General features: G+C 47.7%; 1 protein-coding gene across 1 annotated transcript in view; it reads left to right on the top strand.

The window, feature by feature from the left end:
• fat3a (FAT atypical cadherin 3a) overlaps positions 1-22220 on the top strand; it is a gene marked incomplete at its 3' end in the record, with an annotated part of 149039 nt that overhangs the window by 111794 nt on the left and 15025 nt on the right. Inside the window, 11 exon segments of the mRNA XM_079732103.1 lie at positions 47-2775; positions 2899-4273; positions 6840-7036; positions 7352-7505; positions 7997-8230; positions 10677-11066; positions 11430-11644; positions 12357-12494; positions 15062-15205; positions 18400-18597; positions 19555-20389. Of these exon segments, the coding sequence (XP_079588229.1) occupies positions 47-2775; positions 2899-4273; positions 6840-7036; positions 7352-7505; positions 7997-8230; positions 10677-11066; positions 11430-11644; positions 12357-12494; positions 15062-15205; positions 18400-18597; positions 19555-20389 (6609 nt within the window).

Below are 22220 nucleotides of genomic sequence, written 5' to 3'. Positions count from 1 at the left end.
ATTCAAACACAATATTTTCATATATTTATTTTCTCTATTGTTTCAGGAAACGCTGGGAATGCATTCCAAATTGAGCCCGTTTTGGGTATCATTTCCGTTGCCCGTGACTTGGACCTGTCTTCCATTGGTCATTATGTTCTGACTGTCCGAGTCACCGACAATGGCTCCCCATCCCTGTCCACAACCACGCTTGCTCGTATTAGTGTTACCCTCTCTGATAATGCCGGACCAAAATTCCCTCAACCTGAGTACCAGGCTGAAATCACAGAGAATGTTGCAGTTGGAACTTCAGTTACAACAATAAATGCAGTGAGCCAATCCACGTTGACCTATGACATCAAACAAGGCAACAGCCAGCGGAAATTCCAGATAAACCAATATAGCGGCGTGATCACTACGCATAAGCCCCTGGACTATGAGACCCAAACATCCTACACGCTGACGGTCCAGGCCACCAACATGGCTGGGATGGCTTCAAATGCCACCCTGCACATTCAAGTCGTGGATGAGAATGACAACACCCCAGTGTTCCAGCGTCTGAGTTACCGTGGAAGCATAAGCGAAGCTGCCCCAGTCAACAGTGTGGTTCTTAATTCAGATGATTCCCCCTTGGTGATAAAGGCGACTGACGCCGACCACAATCAAAATGCGCTGTTGGTTTATCAGATTGTTGAGGATACTGCCAAATTGTTTTTTACGGTTGACTCCGGCACTGGCTCCATCAGGACCATTGCCAATCTAGACCACGAGACATTTTCTAGTTTCCAGTTTCATGTTCATGTAAGGGACAGTGGAAGACCACAGCTGACAGCAGACAGTCCCACCGAGGTCATCATAGAGGTAGTTGACACCAATGATTCACCTCCTCATTTCACCCAGGATGCCTACGAGACTGTCTTGCTACTCCCTACCTATGTGGGCGTGGAGGCTCTGAAGGTGTCAGCCATTGACCCTGACCGAAACGTACCTACAGAGCTAACCTACTCCCTTACAGATGGAATTTTGGAACACTTTGCCATTGATTCCTCAAGTGGAATCATCACTGTAAAAAACAACAACTTCTCGAAAGAACGCTTCCGCTTGAATGTGAAAGTCTCCGATGGTAAATTCTCTAGCACAGCTCTGGTTACCATTTTGGTCAGAGAAGCTCTCGACTCTGGTCTGAGCTTTGGGCAAAGTATCTACTCTTCGTCTATCCAGGAGAATATAACAAACATCACCAAAGTTGCTGTTGTCAATGCCGTGGGAAACCGTCTTAATGAACCTCTTCAGTACACACTGTTAAACGCTGGCACGCGATTTAGAATCCGGCCAACTTCTGGCGTAATTCAAACCACAGGAGTACCTTTTGACAGAGAAGAGCAGGAAAACTATGAGTTAGTCGTTGAAGCAGGCAGGGAACACGATCGCCAGCGTGTGGCTAGAGTGATGGTCAAAGTCCAAGTTGAGGACATCAATGACAACAATCCTATATTTGTTGGGCTGCCATATTATGCGGCTGTACAAGTCGAGGCTGAGCCAGGTTCACATATCTTTAGAGTCATGGCAGTAGACCGGGACAAAGGAATCAATGGAGAGGTTTCTTACTACCTAAAGGACAGCCACGGGCATTTTGAAATCAACAGGCATACAGGAATCCTCACCCTCAAGAAGGCCTTTGAATCAGACCTATCCAATGTGGAATACCAGATGGTTATTTACGCCAGAGATGGTGGTCACCCACCTCTTTCTACCACCGTAGAGTTCCCCATCACTGTAGTAAACAAAGCTATGCCAGTATTTGACAAACCATTCTATTCTGTGTCTGTGAATGAGGATGTTGCAGTGCACACACCAATCCTTGGTATTAATGCCACAAGCCCAGAAGGTCAAAGCATTATCTACACTATTGTGGAAGGAGATCCGTCCCTCCAGTTTGACATTGGGTTTGACACAGGAGTCATTAGTGTCATACACTCTCTGAACTACGAAAAAGCATCCTCTTACCGGCTAACTGTGAGAGCCACGGACTATCTGACTGGAGCCCGTGCTGAAGTAGACGTGGATGTGATTGTTCAAGACGTGAATGACAACCAACCTTTGTTTGAAAAAATGTCTTACAGGGCTGTCTTGTCAGAAACCGCTATGATTGGTACTCCAGCGCTTCAAGTTATCGCTACAGACTCAGACTCAGAAAAGAACAGCTTAGTACGCTACCAGATTTTCTCAGACACGCACAACAGCACAGACTACTTCCACATTGATAGTAGCAGCGGCTTAATTCTAACCGCTCGTATGCTTGACCATGAGGTAGTCCAGAGCTATCACTTCACCGTCAGGGCTACGGATAACGGGTTCCCACCTTTGAGGAGCGAGGTGTCAGTTGTGGTTGTAGTGAATGACATGAACGACAATCCACCGGTCTTCAACCAGCTCCTGTACGAGGCCTACGTCAGCGAGCTCGCCCCCAGGGGGCACTTTGTGACCTGTGTCCAAGCGTCCGATGCTGACAGCTCAGATTCAGAAAAGCTGGTGTACAGCATCCTATCCGGCAACGAGAGGATGAATTTCTTGATCGACTCGAAAACAGGGATTATAATTCTGTCTGGTCATCGTAAGCAACGGATGGAGCCTGCCTACAGCTTGAACGTCTCAGTCTCTGACGGCGTTTTCACCAGCACTGCACAGGTTCATGTTAAGGTGCTGGGGGCCAACCTGCACAGCCCACTCTTTGGATTGAGTACATATGATGCAGAGCTACGAGAAAATGCTGCCATTGGCACCAAAGTTATACAGGTAATTAAAATCTGCAAATGCTTTTTCTTCCTTTATCAATCATATTAATACATGATACAACTATCGTGTGCAAATATCTATACTTACAGATGAATTCATTGTTTGTGATTGTCTCTATTTCAGGTGAAGGCCACTGATGCAGACCCAGGGGCCTTTGGCAAAATCACCTATTCTTTTGTTAATGATGTGGGAAGGGACCAATTTAGCATTGATGGAAATGGTTTTATCACTACCGTAGAGAAGTTGGACCGTGAGGACCCAGCCAATAAGGACATAATTCTTGCAGTTGAAGCCCAGGATTCTGGGGGCCGTGCTTCTTACTGCACAGTACAAGTAACCATATTGGACGAAAATGACAATGCACCCCAGTTCCGTGCAACAGAATATCGAGCTTCGGTCAAATCTGACGTTGCAAAAGGATTTTTAGTAACCCAGATCCAGGCTTATGATCCTGACAATGGTTTAAATGCCAAAGTGACGTACTCCCTTTACAGTGAGGCCCATGTACCAGTGGTGGATATTCTGGAGATCGACCCTGACAATGGTTGGATGGTTACAAAAGGAAGCTTCAGCCATACGAGGAACTCTGTACTGTCGTTTTTTGTCAAGGCTGTGGACAGCGGCAACCCTGTGAGACATTCTCTGGTATCGGTTTACATCCATGTTCTCGCACCGGATGCTTTGATCCCCTCCTTCACCCAACCCCAGTATTCATTCACCATTCCGGAGGACACCCCCATAGGCACTTCCATTGGGATGGTGCGCCTCAGCACTCCTCTTGGACATGCTTCTCTCTCTGCTGCCTTTGCCCTGGTGAATGGTGAGACTGGAGAGAACAACCAAGATGCGGTATTGGTGGTGGAGAAGGATACAGGCATCATTAAGCTTGAAAAGCCTCTAGACCATGAGGTAATCAAAGCCTTCTACTTCAAGGTCACTGCGACGGTTCAGCAGGCAAAATTGGATTCTGTGACCACGGTAGATGTTGAGGTCAAGGTGCTAGACCTCAACGACAACAAGCCTTCCTTTGAATCCAACTCTTACGAGGCTATGATCATGGAGGGAATGCCTGTTGGAACTAGAATAATCCAAGTCTGTGCATTGGATCCAGACTCCGGAGCCAATGGTCAGGTGACCTACAGCCTTGGGACAGCGACCCAGCCAGCAGCAGGGGAACAAGACCGATTGGTTGGCGTCTTTAGTGTCGACAGCAACTCCGGTTGGATATCCACACTCAAACAGCTGGACCACGAGACCGATCCATCCTACACGTTCACAGTGGTAGCCTATGACCTCGGGGAGAACCTTGCTCTTTCATCTACCACTTCGGTGACAGTGGTTGTGACCGATGTCAATGACAACCCCCCAACGTTTCTGGAGGAGAGGTATCACGGCTCTGTGCGGGAGAGCGACCCACCAGGGGAGGTGGTGGCAGTGCTGAACACCAGAGATGACGACAGCTCTCCGATTAACCGCCAAGTCAGTTACCACATAACCGGTAAGTGATTTTTTTGGTTCTTGTCCTAGACATTTCTGGCCATCCCTTTGTTCATGCTTAACCGATGCTAAACCTCCCTTATAACCGGATTTATGTACATTTATTTATGTATGTATCGGTATTGTAAGAGTTGTTATTATTAAGGTTAATCAACTTGTCAGGGAGCTACGTGATGGTCACTGTCCATCATAACAACCCTGTGCAAACACGAGGATGAATCTCATCATATTAAATTAAAGATGCAATACAATTTATAATTCATATAATGTTTCTGCGTGCACAGTGGATTTGCATATATCTAGAACTCGGCCTGATTACAGAACAAACAGTGTCCTGCACCGAAAGCAATTTTTCTTCATGCTGATATCAGCTATGCCAGATATGTGTACATTTTTCTACAGAAAATTAGCATTCCACACCCCTTCACAGTAGCCCAGTACATTACAGCTTGCCCAAGGCCAAAGGGATATTAAATAGTTTGAGTGAACTGTTTACACACTTCACAATCTGACATGTATTTGATGAAGGCTGTCTGGCCTCTGGTCATAATTTACTATATTTGCCACAAACTTTAGGATACATGAGTCATGCTAAAGTTTAAAAACTACAGTTTTTAATTATTATTTTTTTTGATTCTGACAAATCAATGTGAGGTCACTGTCATAGCAACAATCCCCCAATGACAACAATACGACAGCCAATTACGGGATAGATGTTCATTTTGTGTATTTTTCCTCATTTACATGCACAAGCCCAAGAAAAAGATAATGATGTTTAAAAAATAGGAACAATGGCAGAACGGATACAAAGAAGAAATCAGGTGGAAGGCTAAAACGCTTTATTATAGAGATGTTGATCAGGAACCCTTCTTCCCCTGCATTCGTCCCTGCTAATTGACATGTGAGAGAGTAATGATGAAGCTGGGAGGGCCCCTAGAGAAGGGTGACAGAGGACAGGAGTGCTGATGGGGGAGTGTGGGCCAGTGGGTGGAGGATAAGAGGAAGCGAAGCGTTAATGAAGGACTTTTAAATAGGCGGGGAATCCTCTGCTGGGTGGCATTCTAATGAAGCCAACGCAGACACACGACGGCTGAGAATGAAAGACATGACCTTATAGATGACAGCTAGAGAGCAATGATAGCCCTAGGTTTTGGGTTTTTCTGGAGGGAAAGCATGGAAAAAACCAAGTGAATGAATTGAAACGCCAAAAGTGTGTAAGTCAGAAAGCTAGCCAAAAGTGACCTTTCTCGCTCACAAGATAAAAAAGGAAAACCAATTTGATGTGCACAAAGCAGATAGGGAAGACATACCGAAAGGAATTCCTCCCCTTGCTGCCGGAAGATAAAACCCAATCTGTTTAAGTGTGGTTGTTGCTGTATGAAATGGGACATATTCAATTTGATCTGAAGCTAAATACGGGTGCTTAATTAATGCTTTAACGCTATTTGAGTTTTGTTTGTTTTTGTATCAAAGAATTATTTTGGGGTGTAATCCCTTTGTATAGACATATCCAAGATATCCTCCTTTCTATTAGAGGTGTTCACACACCTTGATGAAAGCAGTTCAGAAAACAGCATGAATTCACTGAGATGGCCAGAATTTCTTTGCAGCTTTATTTATTTAAAGGTTCGTCCTATATATATATATATATATATATATATATATATATATATATATATTAAATGAAATAACCACCTGCAACATGTAATTGTCTTAAGTGAAATGAGTGAAGGATTCTGAAAACTTTAACTTTCTTACTTATTAGACGTGGAATCTTCTAGGCCCTCCCTCCACCACTCACACATGCACACCCACGCCCCAACAGACACACACAAATGTGCATATCCACAAGTGTGCACACACACACCTTTCAGCACTACACTCTTTCCCACTATTTCTACAGCAGGGGAGTGAGGCCCAGCGGGTTAGCGTTGAGGTGTAAGCCGTTGCTTGTGGAAGTGTGCATCTGTGTGTGGGTGAACTCATCAGTGATAAGAGCACTGAGGGGGGCTATGAGAGAGAGCTCCAGTAGTTGGAGGGCTCTCAGTGGTTGACATGGAAGTTTACACAGAAACACACACCACAGTACTGAGCCCTACACAAAGGCGCACGCACGTGCACACACTCACAGACACACACACACAGACACACGCACACACACACACACACACACACACACACACACACACACACACACACACACACACACACACACACCTATGCAACTCCACTCGATGGGGAAAATGACAAGCAGCATATCTTTGGGAGTCCTGTCATTTGAGGAAAATTACTTCTACCAAATGGGGTACAGAGAGGTAATCCGGGCGTGCATCCCTTGATGGTAAATAAAAGATAGAATGTAAGAAATATGGAAAAGAAGATGAAACTCCACCACTGTCAAAGGGCGGAAGTTTGTCAAAATAACGGGAATTTATTAAGTAAATATCTGACGTGGCTCTGGTAGCGGGAATGCGGATAGTCTCCAATCAGGGCCCCCTATTTAAGCCTGAGCACCCGACACTCACCCTGCCATCACGCCTGTCTGTCCTTTTCCATCTGTGGTCCAGGGGGGAACCGGGGCGGGGTGTTTGCCCTGGGCCTGGTTCAGGGCGAGTGGAAGATGTACGTCAAGGGCCTGCTGGACCGGGAGGACCGGGACCTCTACACACTCAACGTCACCGCCAGCGACGGGCTCTTCGTTACCAGGGCAACAGTGGAAGTCGCAGTCACGGACACCAACGACAACAGTCCTGTCTGTGACCAGGTAGGGAGGGGCGTTTTAAAGACCATCTCCTCCACTGTAACCCCCCGTGTGTGCACTGTGTCATGCTATGAAACAGGACTCCGCTGCTCAAGCTTACGAGAAGATAATCTGTATTCATTTTTGTATCGGTGTATCCTCAGACATTACTTCACGCGTGCGGATGATGAAACATGCATGAAATGTTTTGTTTACAGCTCATTAACACCAGACCTCCTGGTCACATTGCTGCCGTGGCCTCGGCCGGGATAAAGGGCTGCACCTAAGAAGACAGGTGTTGTGAATAACTCTGCTCTCTGTCGGTTTGTCGCGCTCCAGCCCTTGTACACGGCGTCCGTCTCGGAGGACATCCCAGTCGACGGGGCGGTGCTTCAGGTCGGAGCCACGGACGCCGACGTGGGGGTCAGTGCCTGGATCCAGTTCACCCTGAGCGGGCCCAACGCCCAGGACTTCACCATGGACCCTGACACGGGTACGTCCGCTGCAGGACCTCCGCACTACCACCCTGACCGACTGACTGAAGGGACGATGACCGGTTGTTCGCACCGCATTAGTTGAATTGCTCGACTACGGGACACACCACGCGTATAAACACAGAAAATAAGATTAATGTATTTATATAGAGATTCATAAATATAGATTGACATGAGTTGAAAGAAAATAACCATTAATATTACGACTCCATCTATATATTTACATTCACATGAATATTATATTATGGCTCAGACTAAGCCCATAAGCCTGGCTCCTTTGATCTTGTTGCCATACATCATGATAATAATAAACCTCTCAGACCCTCGATTCAGGGTATTACTCCGGTTCAATATCCTTTATCTCTTATCCAATATATTAATATTACTTTGTATTATAATGCAATCCAACCTTTAAACCACACTGTAAACGTAGGAGTGTGCGCTGTACACAAGCTATTTTATTGTGTTCCTCTCATCCCCCTCCTCTCAGGCGAGTTGAGGACGGCCGTGGCTCTGGACCGGGAGAGGACCCCCGCCTACAGCCTGGTGGTCCGGGCGGAGGACGGCGGGGGCCTGTGGTGCGCAGCCCTCCTGTACCTGACGCTGACCGACGTCAACGACAACCCGCCCGCCTTCTCCCTGCCCCACTACACGGCCAGCGTGTACGAGGACACGGCGCCCCGGGCCCTGCTGACACGCATCCAGGCCATCGACCCCGACGAAGGTAAGCCCCTCCTCTGCTCTCTTCTGTGACCTCCCTGGACTGCCCTTCTCTGTCTGTCTGGCTCTCTCTCCCTCTCCAGTGCTCTCTCTGTCTGTCTGTCTGTCTGTCTGTCTGTCTGTGTCTCTCTCTCTCTCTCTGTCTCTCTCTGTCTCTGTCTCTCTCTGTCTCTGTCTCTGTCTCTCTCTGTCTCTGTCTCTCTGTCTCTGTCTCTGTCTCTCTATTTCTCTTCCTTGACCTCTTCCCCACGAAAAGGCATCCCTCAGCAAGACGGTGCGATATGCAAATGATCTGGTTGAAAAACCGTGATCACTCACAAGGGGAGGTTCCCTCGGCCCCCCGGGGTCATGTGACAAGGCGGGGTCCATCTGCTCATACAGCATGTGACCTTTTGATCTCTGGTCTGGGGATGGCTGTCATCACTCAGTGAACACACACACACACACACACACACACACACACACACACACACACACACACACACACACATCAATATACACACTCAATCACTCACTCATTCACTCACTCACTCACTCACTCACTCACTAACTCACTCACTCACTCACTCACACACAAACAAACATGCACACATCCACTCACACACATATACATCCTCAATCACTCACACACAGACACACAAACATAAATATACACACTTACTCACTCACACACACACACACACACACACACACACACACACACACACAGTCACACAGACCTGAACGGATAATGTCACAGCTGTCATAACCCAACAAAACATTGAAATTCCAACCTGACATTTGAATGCTTTGGAGGAATAAATCGAGAAGTGGTTTATAAACATGTGGCATGTCTTCACAGCCCTCATTTAAATACCTCACAGTGTTTTGTTTGTCCTTCATTGTTAGGATGTTTATTCCCATGTAGATGGGAGAGGGGGCTGTTAAATTGAGCAAGCTGTGTTATAAATCACACAAAAGGATCACAACAAAGGGGAAGCTCTTGCAGGATTCATGCAGAAATGCCAAATACGGCATTAGAGGTCAAAAGCATTTACATACAGAGTTAATATATGTGTACTGGTGATGATGGCAATGTCTTGGATTGCAGAAAGAGAGGTTAAGCATAAAAATGTGCTGAGTGGATTCATTATTTTTTCTCATTCATCTTTTCGTGATCCTTAACTGCCTTTGGACATCTCTGCATCTCTGGTGGTCAGGTGTGCTGTCTTCATCTTCACTGCACATGTCCTTAGAACTGCTTTAGGCTGGGTCATCCCCTCACTAAATAACACATCAGTCTGAGAAGCTTCAGCTTAATGCTGGCGACAATTAACATGGTGCTGCTGTGTAATGTTGCTCATTACATGCTTCTCATGACATGGTTAACATGAACTTGACATGTTAACCATGTCAATTTCAGCAGCAATCAACCCTAACTAGCAATTCACGCAACATGCAGACACGCTCACACACACACACACGCACGCACACACAAACACACGTCCGCACGCAAGAACGCGCGCACACACAAACAATCTTGTCAAGTGCTTAAAAAAGCCTTCTTTTATAAAGGCCATATTTTAAATGGTAGGATATCTTTCTGTTTCCAACCGCCGGCTCTTCCTATTTGACTCCATATTCCAATCGGTGGTATCCTTAATGTAGGTCAATTCGCCATAGCAACCAAGCCCAACTTTTCTAGTCAATTAACTTGACATGCTCTGCAACCATCTGGAAGGACAAGCTACAGTGGGGAAAAGTAATGCCTACACTGACCAACACTGACAGCGTTTGTTCTTCTGATCTTTCCACCATGCATAGTTATTTGGTGTTTAGAATTTGGATGGGCTTCTCCCGGGGCCATGGAGCCCATATGAGGAATAGCTTTGAACAGGGTAACAGCTGAGGTCACGGTTTGATGTCAGGATTTTCTCGCCCAAGATGATGTGCTGAGTGTGGATCAGACCCTCAAGGCATAATTGGGTCAACTTTTGATCTTTCTGAAGCATGTTTTTTTCATATATTGTTTACTGCAGCAGTGGACGTGATAGGAAAACAAAGTGGTAGTTGTCAAGTTAGAAACGAGAAAAGAGAAGTATGTACAAATATATACATAATTAATATTTTGCAGAATGCTAACAATAGTACTGAATAGACTGAACCAGTGATTAAACAATGATTATGTGCTCTTGTCTAGGTATTTATATGATCCAGGATTTATCCACTCAGTTTGATGCTTCTAATCTATCTCTCTCTCTGTCTCTCTCTCTCTGCCCCTGTGTCTCTCTGTCTCTCTCTCTCTGCCCCTGTGGCTCTCTCTGTCTCTCTCTCTCTGCCCCTGTGTCTCTCTCTGTCTCTCTCTCTCTGCCCCTGTGTCTCTCTCTGTCTCTCGCTCTCTCTCTCCCCCTGTGTCTCTCTCTGTCTCTCTCTCTCTCTCTCTCCCCCTGTGTCTCTCTCTCCCTCCCAAGCTGGGCCTGGGCGCCAGGTGCAGTACTCCCTGGCCGACTCGGCAGGAGGCTCCTTCTCCATCGACGGGGCCACGGGCGTACTGGCCCTGGAGCGGGCCCTGGACCGCGAGGTGCAGCCTGCCTACCTGATCGCCGTGCGTGCCTCAGACCGGGGCGAGCCACGCCTCTCCTCGCTGGTCAACGTCACGGTGACCGTGCTGGACGTCAACGACAACCCACCCGTGTTTGAGCGGCGCGACCAGCTGGCCACGGTGCCGGAGGATGTGGGCGTAGGCACGGAGGTGTTGCGGGTCTACGCTGCCAGCAAGGACATCGGCACCAACGCTGAGATTACCTACAGCATCCGCTCGGGCAACGAGCACGCCAAGTTCCACATCCACGCCCTCACCGGTGAGCCCCGGCCGGAGGGACGCCGAGGGTCCGCCATATGTGTTGTTGTCTGGTCCCGTCGAGGGGATAGAGTCGCAGACTGGCCTCATCGACCTAGAGATCTATCTATATCTATAGATCTAGAAGTTAATGAGCTGACATTTAGAGGTGTAAACGTGTGGAGGAAAAACAATTCTTTATTTGCCGTGCCAATAATTGGCACGGCAATTTGAAAAACTCCAGAAGGGCAATATTACATGCAGCGTATTTATAAATACATTATTTTCCGAAGCCATACATACAAACATTTTCTTCCTTCCTGGACATATGGAAACATCTACTCTCTCTCCCTCTCTCCCCCCCCCCCCCCCCCCCCAACCCCAGGGTCCATCTCGGTCGCCCAGCCCCTGGACTACGAGGTGTGCCGGGACTACTTCCTGACAGTGGAGGCCCGCGACGGCGGCAGCCCGCCGCTCAGCGCCGTCACCACCGTCAACGTCAACCTGACGGACGTCAACGACAATGCACCCACCTTCGGCCGCGACCTCTACACCGCCGTGGTGTCGGAGGACGCCGCCATCGGGGAGTCGGTGGTCAAGGTGTGTCTCAAACACGTGTCGACGGCTGGCGGACTGCGGTCTAACGCCACAACCTCAAAGTACACAAGTATACAATACGGCCGCATTAGTGTGTGCGCTGTTTCATTAACGATGCGAGGCACAGGGACTCAACCGGTCAACCATTGCAGGTATCAAAGCCCAGTGCGGCGCTATGATTTGGTGGTAAATAGGGTACTCTCTCCTGGCCATATACTGGCAGACATAGTAGTGGTGTGTCCGGCCCATTAAAGGTGACATATTATACCACCAGGTGTGAGTGTGAATAGCCGTCACAAGCAGTTTTGCAAACCTTACTCTCCTGATATCACAAGTGGGTGTGGCCACGTAGGTTACAGTCCAATGGGAAGGCTGGTCGACTGATCTATCCAGCACACATCTAGGTTGACACACCCACTTGTGATGTCAGAAGAGGCAGAACGGCTTGTAACGTCTAATCACACTCACACCTGGGGATATAATATGTCACCTTTAAGGTAAGGGACTCTGGGTTGCCCATACAATTTTTGCTGTCGGGACATGTGCCATCCCAGCCCCCCCCCCCCAACGTCATGCCACTGTACAGGTGCTATGAAGGCAACGCCGAACACTGGGTAAACTGGTGACACATACACCTCTGGGTACTTCTTTGACTAAGTCTTGATCAGGCCTCTGCATGGTGTACCGATGTACCGTCGTTGTGTTTTGTCATCAGCTGACAGCGGAGGACGTGGACAGTCCCGTGAATGGGGACATCCTCTACTCCATCGTCAATGGCGACCGGGAGAACCAGTTCTTCATCGATCCGCTCAGCGGCATGATCAAGGTCAACAAGCATCTGGATCGCGAGACGGTAAGGATGTAGACCATATATGGATCCATACAGCACACACACGTGTATATATATATATATAAACAGACACACACACACATGGATGCAAACCAGTCTTTGCCCTTGCCAAGGAGTATGTATCATGCGTCTGCACTTGTCCTGAACACAAAGCCATTTGAGAGAATAAGGAAACATATCCCCTCCCCTTCTACAACCATCAATTTACTTGGCAGGGGTCTGAAATTGTTTGCATCAAACTGAATGCAGCCCGAGACCATGGGGTCCAATCCCAGACCCTTTCGACCACAGCTTGATCATATGCACCTGCGCTTTCCTGAACACAAAGAGAGTTGAGGACAACTGAGGCAACCATCTTTTTACTTTGGGTTTTTCGCACGAAACCCACACTAAATCCTGTCCAAACGACCAATAATCAGGTGGTCTTGAATCCAACTGAAATACCTGAATATTTTGATATTAATTTATCAGCATTTGGCTATGCACAATAGCCTTCTAGAGGTTGTTCAGACAAACTTTGTCTAGACTGTGTCAAAATCTGTACAATTACTGATGATCAAAGTAATAATTAACCTGGAGACAAAATGTCAAGTCAAGTCCAGAAGTAGTCTCCTCTCTTTAAACCTGCTACGGTGTTTGTCACTTGTGATGTAGAATCTCAAGGCAGACAACAAAGGCGGCTTGTTTGTATGCTTTCATGTGATGGACTGGTAGTTTAACCTTCAGGTGGCAGCAACAACGTAAACAATATCAGGTTTGACCTTGAGCGGTTCTCTTAAAGTGTGAGCTGGTGATAAACCACTGACTGTGCTGTAGCAGCCTGCTAAAAAAAGGCTTATATTTTGATTGCTTTTGGTTCTTTTCTTTTTTTTTGTGGCAGTTACTGTGTCACCACAGCATTGCAAAGACCTCTCCCAAAGAAAGAAAAAAAATGTATATGTAATGTTTTAAGAATTATTACACACGTACACACAATTTGGAGGGTTGAAGGACAACAAAACCAATATCAACGCTACCGGTCCTCTAGATACACATAAATGTACCATAGTCCTGTTTATTCACAAAGTGTGGAGCGTTATCAAATGACTTTAATGTATTCCTGCTCCAGGGAGTTTCAAGTGTTCAGATGTGTTCCGATTCCCATTATAAAGAATTCATGAGTGAGCTGCGCTTGGCAAGAGCTGATCTGAGCGTGCTCAGAAAGAGAACGACAGGTTGTGTGTGTGTGTGTGTGTGTGTGTGTGTGTGTGTGTGTGTGTGTGTGTGTGTGTGTGTGTGTGTGTGTGTGTGTGTGTGTGTGTGGCTGATGAAAGTGGTGTCTGTGATTTGACGGGATCTGAAGTCCCTAGATCAGCCTTTTGCAGGTATGTGTGTGTGTTTACGGGAGCCTCGCTGTGCTTGAGCAAACAAACCACTCCCTGAGTGACTGCTTCTACGCAACATCGTCATCACAAGAGCTCTGCGTGCGTGTGTGTCTGTGTGTGTGTGGATGCGTTTCTAAGTGTACACTATTTCCAATACACATCTACCATCTTGTTTCCAATACAGGCTATTCCAATTTCTCCCTCGCCTAAGCAGGCCGGAATATGTTCACGACTCTAGCTCATATGCTCATATCTCAAAGGCACCAGCCTGTTGTTTCGCTGCGCTGTTATTGCATTTCTCCACTGTATGCTTATTTAGGCCTTTACTTTGGAGATGGATGAACGGAAAACCCACAGCACCAAGAGGATGTTGGATCTGTGTGTGTCTGAGCTTGTGCATGAGTATGCAATAACTTTATTCTCACATTATCAGAATAAGGTGAAGACATGTCAGAAAGAAGTTACAATAATCCAAGGGGACGATCCCAGGTAATATAGCAGCTGCTCAGGGCTGAGGTATAAAAGGTTTCTCCTGATATCCAAGATTTACCCTGATCCTTGGATGATGTCCAACATCAACCGTAATGCACTGTTTTGTATACTAGAAGTGACATTTGTCGACTTCGTGACCATCGATGCTGGTTGATGAGACAAGATGCGGAGGAATTTCACAATTCAAGGCTGTGTATTATGATGCGAGGAAGACACCTTTAACCTAGATTCTTATGTGGTAGCGGTTCCCAGTAGGTCCTCGTGTGTGAAAAGGTCACCATTATTGAGAGAGCTTAGGAAGGCAAGGTTGCCATGGAAATGTTGTCAAGGTGTTACACCACGTCCTTGACCAAAAATGCTGTCTTAACATAATTCAAGTGAGTTCCTGAATCTTATTTGCATTTCTGAATCTTTGATTTAAGAAAAAAAAAGAATTAAGCAGGTCATGTTTCCTTGAAATTCGGCAAATCAAGTTTCCTTGGCGATTCCAAAAACAAAAATTCCCCCCGTATCAGTGAACCCAGTTCAGAGCGAAGCTGGAGTGAGCTGGCTCTCGCTGTGAGGCTGTCTCAGTGAGCCACAACATCAGTAAATCCACTGGGCCTTGGAACATTTGAAAGGACTGCTTGTGAGCTGCCACCTCCGCAGCCCTCGACACTCCTCAAAGCCTGTTCAATCCGGTAAAGCTGCTCTCCCCTCCATGTCCTCCCCCAGGTCTCGGGCTACACCTTGGCAGTCAGGGCTCTGGACAGTGGCTCTCCCGCCCTGTCCTCCACCGTCACGGTCAACATAGACATCGCCGACATCAACGACAACCCACCCACCTTCTACCCGGCCAACCTCACCACCGTCATACAGGTAAGATTAGATTAGATTAGATTCATCTTTATTCTCACTAGCAGAGTACAAGTAGAGAACAAATGAAATGCAGTTGACGTCTAACCCGAAGTGCAAAAGAAGCATTTAAATACCAAAGTGCTATTTTAGTACAGTGTAAGGTTATAAATACAGGTTTGTCAGAAGTATAGGAGGAATATGTACCAAGAGTATAATAGACATTTATATATCAATACTATATATATACATGTAGTATATCTATGTATATTGTGCAGGTTTTGCAGGTAGCCGGTAAGCAGGTAGCCATTTAAAAGTGCTAGATGGTGCAGTTCAGTGCAGTAACGAATGTAAACAGTTATATAGTACAAAGCAGTAAATGTAAACAGGTAAACATTGCAGAGAGTGAGATGCAACAGGTAAGCAGGTAACCATTTAAAAGTCAAGTGCTAGACAGGGGGTGGGGGTTTGTTTAACAGTGTGACAGCCTCTGGAAAGAAGCTATAGCTGTGCCTGCTGGGGCGGAAGCGCAGGCTCCTGTATCGCTTGCCAGATGGGAGAAGGGTGAAAAATCCATGGTTTGGGTGGGTGTCATCCTTGATAATGGATTTGGCTTTGTTTAAGCAGCGGTCATGGTATGTGTTGTGGAAGGGGGGGAGTGGACAGCCAATAGTCGTCTGGGCAGAGTTGACTACTCATTTTAGTGCCATGCGGTCGGCAGCGTTGCACTTGCCGTACCATAGAGAGATGCAATTTGTAAGTGTGCTCTCAGTGGTACAGCGGTAGAAGTCTGATAGAATCCTAGGTCAAAGCTTTGCTTTCTTAAGGGTCCGAAGGAAGTAAAGGCGCTGATGCAACTTCTTCACCAGACTGGAGGAGTTGAGGGACCAAGAAAGATTTTTTGTGATGTGGACCCCAAGGAACTTGAAGCTAAAAACACGCTCCACCTCAGCGCCGCTGATATGGAGGGGGGTGTGTGCCCTGCTCCTGGTTCTCCTGAAGTCCACATTGAGCTCCTGGAAGAAGTGGGAAGGAAGTGGGAAGACCCTCCTCCACTTCCCTCCACTGAGGGAAGTGGAGGAGGGTGGGGGAGAGTTGCATGGGGATTTGTTGGTGAGTGTGTATGTAGGCCTAGCCACATACGCCAAGGGTCGGAGGAGTTGAAGTGCTCTTCAATCCTTTGCTTGTTGTTGTGTTTGGCCCTGGATATTTCTTTCCTCAGATTGGATCTAGTAGAGCTGTATGCCTCCTGGTCTCCCGACCTAAAGGCTGTGCCATGGCCTTGAGGAGAAGGCAAACATCCTTGTTCATCCAGGGTTTCTGGTTAGGGAATAGTTTCACTGTTTTGTGTGTAGTCACTCCCTCTGCACACACGTTGAGGTAACCCATGACAGATTTGGCTACGGTGTGAATGTTGGTATGGGAGTCCTTGGTGGCGTCAGCAAAAAGAACTTTCCAGTCAGTGTGTTGAAGTTGGTCTTGTAGAGTGGGATCTGCATCTTCCATCCAGACCTTAATGGCCTTTGTTGTGGGTTTCACACATTTAATGAGAGGAGAGAATTTTGGAGTGAGAAACAGAGAAATGTGGTCAGAATGACCAAGGTTAGGGAGGGGTGTGACTTTGTAGGCAGCAGCAACATAAGTATATCAATGGTCTAGAGTTTTACTACCTCTTGTGAAGCAAGTAACATTTTGGTGAAATTTAGGGTGAACAGTTCTCAGGTTGCAATGGTTAAAGTCTCCAGTGACAATAAAAGTCCCATCTGGATGTTTAGTTTGAATTTTATTAATGGCAATGGAAAGTTCCTTCATTGCCGCTTTACTGTTGGCATCAGTGGGAACATACACAGCAATAGCGACAATGCAGCTGAACTCACGTGGAAGGTAGAAGGGCCTGCATCTCAAGATTAAATACTCCAGATCAGCAGAGCAATAGGCATCAACAGTAACAGAGTCCGTGCACAAAGTTTTGTTTACATGAATGCATAAGCCGCCTCCACTGCTCTTACCCTCTCTGCAGTCCTGTCCGCTCTGAAGATAGAGCGTCCTTCTTGTTCTAATGTGCTTGTTGGGATGTCTTTGTTAAGTGAAAAACATGACGTTACAGTCCATAAGGATTTTCTGTGTGAGGGTCCATATCTTGAGTTTGTCCAGCTTGTTGAACATAGAACACACATTGGCAAGGAAAATGCTAGCCAGCGCAGTTCGGTGCAGGTTTAGCCTTAGCTTCGCACGCACTCAACCCCTCTACCCTGTTTCTGCCTGCGGTCGCGTCTCCGTCTACGAGTCTTTCCGGTCGGTAAGAATTGTCCATCGAGTCGCGGTGATCTGATCAGCTCCGGAGGGAGCTGATCGAAGTTGAACGGGTAATCCAAAACTAAGATTTTGCAGCTTTGATGTATATCCAATAGTGAGTTTCTGTTGTCTTTTCGGTTCCCTTGAGTGTTTTGAGTGAAATGTTGGAAGTTGGATAATCAGGTAAATAAACACTAATTCGCAAAAGCTGGAGGGACGCCAAACCGCGCGTTGTGCATGCGCCGCCATCTTGCATCTTGCAGAAAAGGCATTTGTGATTAACAGGGCTGCTGGAGGGAAGGGGCGGGCCTGACTGCTCCCTGTACACATGCATGAACCAAATGCTTAATGACAATATTGACACATTTTATATTACATTTATATCCATTTTAAAGGAATGCACACTTTCACCAGGAACAGACATTGGGATCCATCCATTGTGCATGAACGGATCCCAACAGGCAATCTACGGGTACCTGGGCCTGAGAAGGAATAACCTGCTAGACACAAACACAAATACCTCCTAAACTTCCCTTCATGTTATACATATCTAAATGACACCAGACAGTGCCTTTCATTGGGCTTGTTTGAATTGAGAACTCTGTTCAGTAAATTATATATCTTGCGCTGTGTGTGCATAAATGGACCTTGGGGGGATTGACACTTCCCTTCCCTTTAGAGAGTGAATTAAAGAATAAAAGTTGCCCGGGGGTGAATACCCTTACATCCTGTAGGAAGGACACTGTGACAAGCATGTAACATTGACAGGGAGTGTCCACAAGAGCATCACTTGCTGTCACAGAATGTCTTTGGTCAATCAATTGGTCGTTGAATAATCACCGCTCTCTAACAACTGCAATAATGGTTGTGTAAGAACCCTGAGAGAGAGCCCGTTGACACGTGCCTGTTCTTGGGCCACGCAGGAGAACAAGCCCATCGGTACCAGCATCCTCCAGCTGTCCGTGGTGGACCAGGACTCCTCCCACAACGGCCCTCCCTTCGACTTCCGCATCCTGACGGGCAACGAGGGAGGGGAGTTTGTGCTGGAGAAGGACGGCACGCTGGTGGCCAATCAGGTGTTTCGGAGGGACCTGGCCCCTCAGTATATTATCCAGATTCAGGTAGGAAATAAACACTGGATGCAAACAACTTGCAAATGTGTGTGCAAAGGGGGCTCGGGACTTCTTATTGTATCAATAATGCGTTCTTGTTTTCACCTTGATCTCTCGATGCGATAGAGAAGAAGCACGTTAGGTAAACCGTCCCCGGCTTCTTTGTTGTTATCATCCTAGCGGCGACCTTGATCCACTATAAAAGCTCTTTAATGGCACATTAAGCGATTTTGGGCTATCAGTGTAATAATTTTTTTGAAGGACTAAGCAATTCCCCTGGCCTGGGGTACTTTATTCTCAGTATTTCCTACATTGTTTCATTATCTCAGCCAGTCTGATGAATGGCCCTCTGGTGAGTTGAAGGGCACAGTGTGACGTGGGCAGCACAATGCGACACATGGACTGGTGGAGTGACTCTCACAATGAGGCAATATGACTGATTATATAATTCTTCATTCCTCATGATATCTCTGCTGTTAACACAATTCCATTTGATGCAATTCAATTATTCAATGCAGAATGATTTAGATAAAAAGTTATCCACAAATGTGACCGGGGGTTGATTGATTGATTCAATTAATGTAGAATAGAGACAACGAACACGAGAGACAAATGCACCAAACTTCCCGTTTTCTTTCAATAAAATAGAATAGAATCAGACTTTACTGTCCAGCATGGGCAGGAAATGAGCTTTGGTGAGACATTAAAACAGCAGTTCTGCAGGTCCTGTTTAATAGAGTAATTGTATTGAGGACAAGTTACCTATCGTAGACATTGCTTTTGGCCAGCGCCAAAATAATTTGCATAATTTAGCTGTGCCTGATATAATCGATGACAGCTTTCCAGATTGTAGCAGTTGTCAGCTTTATCTTCCTCATATGTTATTAGTTTGTTCAGTACTGAGTGAGCAAGTAAGCAAGGTGCTCCTGGTACGGCCATGGTTCTAACCGTCCTCTCCCATCCTAGGTGAGGGACTCTGGCAAGCCGCGGCTGTCCTCCTCGTCCACGCTGACTGTGCGGGTGATCGAGGAGAGCCTGCACCGGCCCGTGGCGCTGCCCCTGGAGGTCATCATCGTCACCATGGAGGACGAGTTCCCCGGCGGCGTCATTGGCCAGCTGCACGCCACCGACGCCGACCCCTATGACGCGCTGGGTTATGGGCATGCTGCGCCGCTCCAACGCAGCCTCTTCAAGATCAGCCCGCACGACGGCAAGATCATCGCGCTGGGCGGCCTGGACGCCGGCAGCTACTCCCTCAATGCCAGCGTGAGCGACGGCCGCTTCGCCGTGCCGGTGCCGGTGAGCGTGCGCGTGGAGCAGGCCTCGGCCGAGATGCTTCGCGAGGCGGTGACGGTGCGCTTCGAGAGCGCCCGGCCCCACGACTTCGTGGCCACACAGCTCAAGAGCGTGCTGCGCGTGCTGCAGCAGGCGGCGGCGTCTCAGAAGCAGGACCGCCTGCACGTGCTCAGCCTGCAGCCCGTCGGGGGCACGCAGCAGCTGGACCTCCTGGTCGCCGTGGAGATGGCGGCGCCCGAAGGGGCGGCGGGCGCCGGGGCCGGCGGCGCCAGCTTCTACAAGGCGGCTTATCTGACACAGAAGCTGAGCGCCTCGCGCCGGCAGCTGGAGGAGGTGCTGCGCGTGTCGGCCATCCTGGACAAGAACTGCTCGGGGCTGGAGTGCCGCGGCGCCCAGTGCGAGCAGAGCATCGTGCTGGACTCCCACGACCTGGCCACCTACAGCACGCCGCGCCTCAGCTTCGTGTCACCGCGCTTCCACAGAACCACACGCTGCACTTGCGTCGGTGAGCAGGACACACACACATATACACTCGTGCACTGTTAAAACCGTCAAAGTTGAGAAAACGCAAATTATCAAGGCAACACGATGCGCGCAGATTTTTGAGTTTTCTCAACTTTTGACTGTTATATATAAGCATCAGCATATATGCATCAGCATATATGCCGCTTCTCATTTATTTATTTTTACAGTGTGTACACAAGCACCATCTTATCTCTGTAGCTCAAACTTTGAAACACTGATCCTGAGACTTTCAGTTTGAGTTGTGCTCATGACTTTTGACAAACTATGATTGGATTTTACACATTTTTACAAATTATTCATAGTACCACTAATGGGGTTAACGAATGAACAAACAACTCAAGTCAAATTATTTACAATGTCTCGTGGCTAAAGCTCATTCAGCATGACACACAGTTCCCTTTCTAATGTTCTATTCCTGCAGTTAAGCCACAATGTCCGTTATGACACAGCAACAGTATTTCCTATTTAGTGGAAAAGGAAAATGCTTTGCGCGAGTATTTTCCTCTGCGCGCAGCAGTCATGCCTCCACCTGACAGCCGGGTTGCTGTGAAGAGGGGTGATTTTACAGCTTGACCCAGATTTAAGGATACGCTCAGCAGCTCGGTTATCCGATGTGGGAAGACGTTCAGGTAAAAGCATCCCCGATGGTTCGCCAAGGGCTGACTGAGAGAGAAAAGTGCAGGGGTGTGTGTGTGTGTGTGTGTGTGTGTGTGTGTGTGCGTGTTTTCCCATTATTTTGCACACACCGCCCCCTTTTCGAGCAGCAGCCAGTAGAGAACCGTCTAATCTAATTAAATCTCCTCCTGAGGATGGTTGGTCATGTTTCTTGGTTCTGTTTTTGCTTCTGTGCTGATTCATCCTAACACACTCTACCCCCCCCCCCCCCCCCCCCCCCCCCCCCCCCCCCCGGCCCCCAGCCCCGATCCGCGGCGCTATATCACCACCCACACCTTCTCCCGTCTGAAGAGGCATTCTCTCTCCTGCTTTCACACACACACATACACTCACAAACACACACACACATACACACACTCACACTACTGCTTTCATCCACTCTCAAAGGCGTGTGTGTGTGAAGGTGCTACCCTTTTTCATCTTTTTCCCTAGCTATCCCCTTTCTCTCTCTTTCATTTGATCTTTCTTCCTTTCCTTTGGCCCCTCGCTCTATCTCTCCTTTCTATCCGCCCCTCTCCTTCTCCTGCTCTGACACTGTCTCTCAGTCTCTCCCCTCTTGGCAGGCCTTCCTTTCATGGCTGTCTCATCGTGTTTCGCAGTCTGAACATACTCTCCGTCTCTCTCTCTTCGTCCACCCCCCTTCCTGCCGCCTTGCTTCCTGCGCCAGGCGCTAACACACTCCTCCTAGATGCTCCCTCCCTCCCTGTCTCTTGACTCCTCTCGACTCACTTCCTGATCTCCGAGCAGCTGTGAGTGAGGGGGTTTCGCTACGGGACATTTTCTCCTTGAGTTCAACTCTGCTGTTTTTTTGGAGCATCTCTCTTCATCTGCTGCTTTTTCTGCGTTGAGTAAAAGGGAATTATGCAAACAAGGCAGCAATCCCTTTACTTTGTGTGTCTGTGTGTGTGTTTGTGTGGTGGTGTGTGTGTGTGTGTATGTGCATGCGTGAGTGTATGTGCGTGTGTGCGTGCGTGCGTGTGTGTGTGTGTGTGTGTGTGTGTGCGCGTGTGTGCGCCCCCCAGTCTCTCCCTTCACTCGGCTCTGCTCTGTATTCCAGTATGGAGGTGCTCTGTATCAACTCTGATCTGATCCTATCCATCCCGCGCTCGCCGCAGAATACCAATCATGTGCATTTT

The sequence above is a fragment of the Pollachius pollachius genome (assembly GCF_949987615.1).
Source record: "Pollachius pollachius genome assembly, chromosome: 3".
In the NCBI taxonomy this organism is placed as follows: domain Eukaryota; kingdom Metazoa; phylum Chordata; class Actinopteri; order Gadiformes; family Gadidae; genus Pollachius; species Pollachius pollachius.
This window is presented reverse-complemented; position numbering and strand designations above follow the sequence as displayed.